The 8380-nt window shown below is 46.5% G+C and overlaps 3 protein-coding genes across 6 annotated transcripts in view; all 3 read right to left on the reverse strand.

The window, feature by feature from the left end:
• Positions 1–2950, reverse strand: part of Lgr4 (Leucine-rich repeat-containing G protein-coupled receptor 4) — a 27451-nt gene extending 24501 nt beyond the window's left edge. The window contains exon 1 of one of the 2 annotated variants that reach the window (NM_001298263.1): positions 2696–2950. In NM_001298263.1, coding sequence (NP_001285192.1) covers positions 2696–2714 — 19 coding nt within the window. In that variant the 5' untranslated portion in view covers positions 2715–2950. Of the gene's footprint in view, positions 1–2590 lie in introns of both variants that reach the window. The other variant, NM_001103496.2, reaches the window with a different exon arrangement.
• A 478-nt stretch (positions 2951–3428) lies between these two features.
• Positions 3429–5669, reverse strand: CG12723 (uncharacterized protein). Its single transcript, NM_132636.4, has 3 exons — positions 4788–5669; positions 3822–4722; positions 3429–3758 (listed from the first exon to the last, which is right to left on the reverse strand). The coding sequence occupies exons 1-3, from the start codon at positions 5556–5558 to the stop codon at positions 3553–3555; spliced, it is 1878 nt and encodes a 625-aa protein (NP_572864.2). The 5' UTR covers positions 5559–5669; the 3' UTR covers positions 3429–3552.
• A 1210-nt stretch (positions 5670–6879) lies between these two features.
• Positions 6880–8337, reverse strand: Coq5 (Coenzyme Q5). Of its 3 annotated transcripts, none has more exons than NM_001298265.1 (3): positions 7951–8337; positions 7474–7892; positions 6880–7420 (listed from the first exon to the last, which is right to left on the reverse strand). In NM_001298265.1, the coding sequence occupies exons 1-3, from the start codon at positions 8132–8134 to the stop codon at positions 7118–7120; spliced, it is 906 nt and encodes a 301-aa protein (NP_001285194.1). In that variant the 5' UTR covers positions 8135–8337; the 3' UTR covers positions 6880–7117. The 3 variants fall into 3 exon arrangements, with proteins under 3 accessions (NP_001285194.1, NP_001285193.1, NP_572865.1); NM_001298264.1 differs by having other exon boundaries at positions 7951–8221; NM_132637.2 differs by having other exon boundaries at positions 7951–8178.
• Between the last annotated feature and the right edge of the window lie 43 nt (positions 8338–8380).

Here is an 8380-nt window from a genome sequence, read left to right on the forward strand (position 1 = left end):
GGCATCGATTAGCGTACGCCGGATAATGATACGGACACGGATACGGATACGGACATGGACGGGGATGCTTAGCAATCTGGGGACACTCGAAAAAATATGTTAGTGTAAAATTTGGAAATTTAAAAACAATAAAGATGAAAAATTGATAGTGTTTTAAAAAACAGGTCAGTTCATTTCCTTAAAATGGGATGTATGTATGTACATTTATGTATCTTTCTATTTACTTATTTATTTATTTACATATTTCGTATCTAGTACCCATGCACATGGTACTAGACCCAAACTCTCTGTTAAACTGTACACATATTTATTCGAGTGTGCGACTAGATGCTAATGGATCCGCTGCAGTGCACCCACATGCGGACCAACTGAAACTGTAGAACCGCCGTCCCATAAATAACGATTGCTGGCCGTATTCAAATTACCTAAAGGCGGAATACCGAAGTTGGTTGCAAAATGGGTATATGGGTATATGGGGATTATTACTCCAGAGCCATATCCGCATATTTTCGGTTGGCATTTGCCCGCCGGCGACAAGTGCTTAAGTGGCAAATCGCCAGGCTTCCACTTACACAGTTACGAAAAATCGAGGGGGCGAATTCAAAAGAAAAACAATTGTGGGCCACGCACTTTAACCCTTTCGATTTAAGAGTTCCGCTACCTGAGTTACAATTTGTTATTTCCGTTTCGCCAGGGTTCCTTTACCCAGCTTAAGCTTTGTAACTAGGATAATGTCTTACGAAGGACACAACATAGCGTTTTGAAGGAAAATCAACAGCAATTAACACTGGGCCAATTGGTAACTAGAATTTCACATTTTTCTCATACCCTGGCCATCGATATGCAATCCCGTTTTCGTTAATTAGAGTGGTTGCCTTAAATATAATATCATACAATTAAAGAAAGTACAAAATGTTTGTACTTTTAAAGATATGTTGAATATTTTCCATATTTTGCCAGTGGATACAGGAAAACGTAACTAAATGCCATCATTAAACAATCCCGCGACTAAGCTTATAATAAATACAGAAAGAAAAAAAAAACTAATAATTACCCCAAGCAGCTTACGCAAATAGTTTTGGTGAATTTAATAGAATTTGAAGGGGGGGGATGTTGAAGGGAGACTACCCCCACTTAATTGACACATTCCACTTGGTTTTCGGTGGCTCATTAAAAGATGTGGTTTGTGGGGTGGGACTAGACAAATAATCCCCGTAGCCAGGGCGCTAGCTATATATATATATATATATATATATATGTCTATATATAATATATGTATGTATATATTTGTGCTATATAGTGGGGATGAACGGATTTGTCTAAGCTGCCAACGCAGTTACAACTAATAACACAACTTTGGGGCACCAAGCGTTGTCAGGTCAGCGCCCAGTTTTCTGGCCACCGGAACCACAAGGAGACCGGTGGGCTCCCATTCTGGGCCACCCTAGTCCACCCTGGACCAGTGCAGACCACCCTTTCAACTTTTCCAAACCGAACATATCCTTCTCGCCTAGGCATTTGCAATTCATTCGGGCACATAAATCTAAACGGCACCACGCACTTACACTTAATGACATTTTATTACAAAATTTTTACACAGACCCATCGATCGACAGAGATAGAAATAGACATTGCCGGCACTGGGAGCGACAGAGATGGCGCAAAATACCAGACATTGAGGCGTCAGCTCCATTTTAATAACATAAATTAATATGCAAATTGGAACAGAATTTTAATTGAAAATCGTTTCGATACAAATACAAATTCGGTGCATTTTTCGAACCGCCCAACGCGAATTCCTGTCAATCATCAACATTTTGATTGGATTGTGTAAAATGTTTTGGCATAATGATTTTACATTTTTACACCTAAGAAAACCTGCATCATTTCTATATGTATATTCCAAAAATTCGTAGCATTTCTTTGTATGCCTTAAATAGTTTCATTTATTTATTTGCAAACTCTTTCAGTACTCTTATTATATAACTTTAAACATAAAAAAAAAATTGAGCAACGCACCGGCAAAAAAAAGAAAAACTTTTGTATCTAATGCACTTTTTATTCGCGGACATTTATGTTTTCTCGAGCTCAAACTTTATTCGAAAAACTTCTTGGTGCCCTTTGAACTTTGTCAAACATCCAGAACTTTCATCACTTTTGCACCTTTTCGTGCATATAACTTTTGGAATTTCTTTGTAAAATTATTTCATTTTCGAAAGTTTTGGCTTGTATACTTTTTGCCATCACTATCCATTTAAAAAATGTTCAAGCCTGTATTCGATTTCATGCCATTTTTCTCAATGATTTTTTTTTTTTTTTGTATTCTTTATGTTGTCTTAGCTTTAATTTCAATTTGAATCCAAACTTGAAATACCCTCCTATATATACATATATGTATATTTCATATGAATTTCCTAAAGGTAGCACACTTAAATTATAAACCCTCAATTATCGCATGGATAACATTCACACAACCATCGAAAATCCCAGGCACTTTCACATCCGCAGATGGTCAATATCTTGGCCGGGTTTATTATTTCGATTCGCGTTAAAATGCCACACAAACATTGCGAATAAAGTAGATAAAAACCTATACACATTGGAATCGGGGGATATCTGGCATCTCTCTATAACTGCACCGATAAATATACACACAAACAAAAAAAGGGGTATTGTTTATTATTCCGGGACGTACGCATGATCGCTATTGACATCCAGGGAGTTCTTCGCTTTTTTTTTCTTCCACCGTCTCAACGGGCAATAAACAATATTTAATTATAGACTCTGATGGGCACAGCACAAAAAAAAAACAAAAAAAAACCAAAAAGAATCAAAATCAAAATAAAACTTCGCCGCACTTCAATGTGTAAGATCGCGGATCGGTGGATCCAAAAATATATATGCGCGGTATATAGTCGGAATATAGTCGATTTTTGGTCCGCAGCAGACGCGCGTTCGCCGCCAACGATAACAAACAACTGAGCTGAAAAAAAGGCGAGCGAATGCCTGCAACATGTGGCATGCGGCCTTTCCAGGTGCCCCGCCCACTGGCGCCGCCCAGCCGACCGCCCAACCGCCCACTTTTCACCCAACCAAGCACACAACGCACTCATTCAGCGCGCCGGCTGGCAATTTATGAATGAAAAGCTGAACGGGAAAAGCTCCAAAGAAACCAACGAACGCCAAGTTCAAGGTGAAAAGCCCTTTGGGGGAAAAGCGCGCGCCGGAAAAGCTCAGGAAATGAAAATGCGCCGAGCCAAAGGGAATTTCCTAATGAAATTCAAATAGATAATATGTATGTGCCAAAAGGAAATAAACTAAGATATTATGTCTATATCTCGCATATACTTTGCAATAGAATTAGTTATTTAAATTATTTATTATATTTATTATTATTACGCAATAAATAAACGATCTGTTCAATTTTTCGATAAATAACTTATTTAATAGCAACATAATTTACAATACAAGTAGAGCACAAATGAACGAAGGCTTAAAAAAAAAAAACAAAAAAAAATTTGAAAAGATCCCTAGGTGGAGTGAGTGGTGGACTCAGTAGTGGTGGTAGTTGTGGCCCTGTTGCTGCTGTTGCTGCTGCTGCTGCTGCTGCTGGTGCTGCTGCTGCGCCAAGTTGGCCTGGGCGAAAATGTGCTCCAGCTCGGCATCGGTCAGCTGGTCAAAGATGCCGCCCTGACCACCGATTCCGGCACTACTGGCACTCAGGGCCGACGGTTGGGATCCCACGGGTGGCAGGTAACCTGGAAAATATTCGTTTGAAATATAGCATAATAATATATATCCATAACGTCATCTGAGCTCACCTTCAGCTGGCGCACTTCCGTATGGCGGGAGCAGGGTGATCGAGGGTCGATTCGGCGACGCTGGCGCGGATTCGGTGGGTGGACTATAGAATACCGGCTTCCAGGGCTGCTGGACGGATGGCCGCTGTGGTGGCACCTCCGACGGCGTCTCCGGCTCGGGTGATTGTGGGGGAATCTGCGGCGAGGCTATACCCGTGCCGGATTCAGGGCGGACGGGAGTGGAGCCCGGCAGCGGTACAATTCCGCCGGGGAATTGCGACTCTGGTTGGCCAAAAGTGGGTGGCTGCTGCGGCAATGGTGGCTGTGGAGCAGCCGGAAAGAATTGGCTAGTTGGTGGACTGGGGAAGGCCGGGACCGTGGGTACAGCTGGAACTCCTGGAACGGAGGGAGGTGATGGAATGGCTGGCGCCTGGGGGAACTGGGGAATCTGGGGAAAGCCGGGAAATTGAGGGAATCCGGGAAATTGTGGTATTTGGGGTATCTGCGGTATGGCCGGAATCTGTGGAATGGCGGGAACCTGTGGCACTTCTGGGGCTTCTGGTGCAGCTGGAACTGCCGGCTGGGCGGGCACAGCGGGTTGGGCTGGCACCGCTGGCTGAGCGGGCTGGAAGCTAAAGGTCGGCACACCGGGGAACTGAGGCGGTTGTGGGAACTGAGGGATCACCGGCAAATCCACAGCTGGGGGAGACGGAACACCGAAGGTCACTGTAGGTTGGATGGGTTGAACCGGTTGAAGGGGCTGAACCGGTTGGATTGGGCTAACTGGCTGCAGATGGGTGGTCACCGGTTGCACCGGTTGAAGGGGCTGAATGGGCTGGAGATGATGAACTGGCTGCACTGGCTGCACGGGCTGAACAGGCACTGCCGGAGCAGTCGGAGCATAGGTCTGCACATAAGTGGGCTGCAACAGAAAAGAATGAAATGGTCAACGGGATATTCCACAAGTTTCCTATGTAGCTAACTCACCTGCACGGCATGCACATGGCCATGAGCCGGAGCATGGAAGTGGACAGGCTTTACGGCGGACTGAAAGACCACGGGCTTCTGCAGGTGCTGGTGCGGATAGTTGACGCTGTACGAGGAGACGACCGCATTTCCGGGACGCAGGACGTACGAGGGCGGAGCCACGGCGGTGGACAAAGCGGTGGCCACGCCGGTGGACAAGGCAGTAGCGACTCCGGCGGGAATGGCACTGGCCACGCCACCGGGCAGACCGGTGGGCAATCCAACGGGCAGGGCTGAGGCGACGGCGGGCAGCAGGGCAGCGGGTGCGGGAGCTAAGGCGGGCAGCAAACCGGAACCGGAAACGAGCGGCTTGACCAGACCATGGCCGTATTTGACGAAGTGGCGGCGCGGAGGAGCGGCGGCCAGGAAGGCACTGCCTCCTGGCAGCTGCAGGCTATAGCCGTAGTGGGCGGCATAGGTGCGGGCGGGCCATTGGCCGTGCAGGTGGGCGTGGCCGTGTAGAATGCCACGCTTGTGCTTTCCGGTCGTGACCTCCACTTCCGTTTCCGGTTCGGTAACCACACTGGCCGTTGGGGCACTCTCCGCCACCGATTCCTCTTGTAGCGGGGCATCCTCGGAGGTCACTGTCAAAGTGGGCGTTGTGCTGGCGGGGGGCGTGACCGATCGACTGGTGTGACGCAAACGTAAGCCCGCCTCAGCTCGATGAGAAACCAAGATGACAGCCAAGACCATCAGAAGATGGAGGCTCCTCGAACTGGCCAAGAGATTCATTTCGATTCAGTGGACTTGATTTCTATATGCGTATATTTGGACACTATGTAATATATCGCCTCGCCTCGCGTTTAATCCGTTTGCTGCGATCGCCGACAAGAAAATGAAATGAACTTCCTTGGTCGCTGTTGTATTTATAAAGCGGACATCGCGGCACAGTGGAGTGGCACATACCCACTGTGCATACCAATCGGTGGCACTGGTGGTGCTAGCAATGCACCACCGTCAGCGGCTCATCGGCATGGCATACGGCATGGATTGGGCAGTTTATGACTTTTACGCTGCCATTTCACCTGCCGCAATCGAAGACCCCTCACCCACTGACCACTGACCACTGAGCAGCGCCTCATTATGCTGCGCCACCTGACCACGCACTGTGGTACCGTAGATTGTGCGCATATATATGGTATGTATATTCCTCAAGTATGGAATATTCCTACTACACTTCATATCTAAGTTTACTTCTTATTCAGATATCGAGATTATTATCATAAAAATCTAAAAGGCTAAAACTCTATATAGTTTGCCAACAACTTTGCCCACTAGTCCCACTGATTGCCTGGCCCCGCTCCACTGTCCCATTGGCCGGAATCCACCTACGCATGCGCAGCACGTTGCCGCACGCACCAAACTTTTGCTTTCAATGGCCTGCATGTTCCGCATGCTTTTTGTGCTCAGTTTTTTTTGTTTTTTATCGCCGGACTCTTTTCACTTTCGATTGCCGGAGATGGAAGGTCCGAAGGTTTATGATTTGGCTGCAATTTAGATACAAATCAAATGTGTCTCCGCTTACATAATCCGGCCAATAATATGGGCGGCTATTCGGGTGTCCAATCCGTGTTAATCAGTCGCCGGGTGAAAGCATAATAAAGCCATTGTAATAAAAGCAAAAGCGCACAATTGCAAAGCACCAATTAGCAATTACCTATTAAGCATGGCACGGTCAATTATTTTGATGGCATTTCAATGCTATTATTTGAATTTCGTTAAAATTCAACATTCACACGCATAAATTTCACCTGCACTACATCTGATGGCGAACTGAAGTCAATAGATAAGTGGATAGTTTCTGCATTATATCACATCCCATCGCCGTAAATGGACTTTCGATTAGCCTACATGGAGATTTTCACTTTTTTTTGGAAACGACCCGTTGGGTGTGTGGAATTTAAATCGATTACAGTGCCTTACACCTGGCATCTGGTACAGTTCGGTTATTGGGCTACCACCATATCGCCCTTTGCATCTAAGTGGGTCTGGCACACAATCCTCAAGGTCTTTCCCAGGCCTTGCCGCCGGAGATGTCATCAGTTTGCCGTTTGGGTTTGCCTTTTGGCACATGAAGTACATATATTTGACAAAGAGCTACATAAACCTCAAAATGTAAACATACAGAAATAAAAGCCGCCAGAGGAGCTTGTTTAATTCGATGCTTTATGACCTGCCCGACGTGAGCAGCATGAAAAAACGCAAAAAACCAACAATATAGATTATAGTTAAGCCCCATCAAATGGTCTTAGGATTTCCTAATCGCTTACAACAAATATCATCCTCGGCTGTCACAGTTTGAAGCCGGAGTGAATGCTGACCACGCCGAAGGTTAGGTTCTCGTAGGACACCTGATCGAATCCGGCCTGCTCGATCATTTGCTTGAATTGCTCCTGCTTGGGAAACCGTCGGATGCTCTCAACGAGATACTGGTACGCCTGCCACTGACCAGCCAGCAATTGGCCCATGGGCGGAATCACCTGGAAGGAGTACTGGTCATATAGCCATTGCATCGTTTCGTTCGTCAGATGACTGAACTCCAGGCACATGAATCGTCCGCCCGGCTGCAGCACTCGATACGCTTCAGAAAGAACCTTAGATGGAAGGGAGAAATAAGTACAAAGAGTACATTTCATGATCCGCCTACCTTATCCACATGTGTGCAGTTCCTGATGCCAAAGGCAATAGTGTAGGCCGTAAAGCTAGCGTCCGGGAAGGGCAACTTCTCGGCATCGGCGCACTGCCATGCGACGGTGCAGTTGGACAGCTGGTCGGTGGTAAGTCCCAGCCTCTTGGCCCGCTCCTCGCCCACGTTTAGCATGTGCTGGTTGATGTCCGACACAGTGACGTGGCTGGGACGCTGTTGGGGATTCGGCTGGTTGTTCAGATAACGCAGGTAGCGGAAGGTGATGTCCCCGGTGCCGCCAGCCATGTCCAGCAAGCGCATACCGTGCGTGGGACCCAGTCGTTCGACGAACACATCCTTCCACACGCGATGGATGCCCAGGGACATGGCATCGTTCATCACGTCATAGGAGTTGGCCACCTGTTCGAAGACCTCGTGAACTGGAGGAAGAAGGGATATTTTCGGTGCTCCGTTTATGGGCTAGTTACAACCACTCACCCTTTTGTTCCTTTTCACTTTCCCGAACTGTTTGGAAGCCGAAATGTGTGGTTTTCTCCTTTCCGGAGATGGATTCCGCGCCACTTGCCATTCCTTTGGAGTTCTGGGCCGATTGAGATGCCGTTCGGGTGTGGACGAATCTCCTGGCCAAGGACAGCAGCCGGGTGCTCCTCGTAGTTTGCATTTTGTTGATTCTTAGGTGCTTTCCGTCAAGAATTTATTATGAAATAACAAAAACACGAAACAGCCGGTTAGATATGGTATTTTAAACGATTTTTAGTACAGCTTCGATATATTAGTGCGCTCTCGATTACTATTTCTAAGCTGGCGCCAAGTTCAAACACTTGGGTTTTCTAGGTTTTTTAAATTTTTTCGCAAATTTTGATGATGCGAAAATACGAAAATTTGGCCAAAAAACATTTTACAAAAT

Source organism: Drosophila melanogaster, chromosome X (assembly GCF_000001215.4).
Source record: "Drosophila melanogaster chromosome X".
NCBI lineage: Eukaryota > Metazoa > Arthropoda > Insecta > Diptera > Drosophilidae > Drosophila > Drosophila melanogaster.

Excerpts from the sequence above, each read along its gene's own strand:
- CG12723 (NM_132636.4), bottom strand. The coding sequence starts at position 5,558 with ATGAATCTCTTGGCCAGTTCGAGGAGCCTCCATCTTCTGATGGTCTTG. Across the intron at positions 4,723-4,787 it reads GCCATGTGCATGCCGTGCAG|CCCACTTATGTGCAGACCTA; the intron begins GTGAGTTAGCTA and ends TTTCTGTTGCAG. Across the intron at positions 3,759-3,821 it reads CGGAAGTGCGCCAGCTGAAG|GTTACCTGCCACCCGTGGGA; the intron begins GTGAGCTCAGAT and ends AATATTTTCCAG.
- Coq5 (NM_001298265.1), bottom strand. The coding sequence starts at position 8,134 with ATGCAAACTACGAGGAGCACCCGGCTGCTGTCCTTGGCCAGGAGATTC. Across the intron at positions 7,893-7,950 it reads AAGTGAAAAGGAACAAAAGG|TTCACGAGGTCTTCGAACAG; the intron begins GTGAGTGGTTGT and ends TTCTTCCTCCAG. Across the intron at positions 7,421-7,473 it reads ACTGCACACATGTGGATAAG|GTTCTTTCTGAAGCGTATCG; the intron begins GTAGGCGGATCA and ends CTTCCATCTAAG.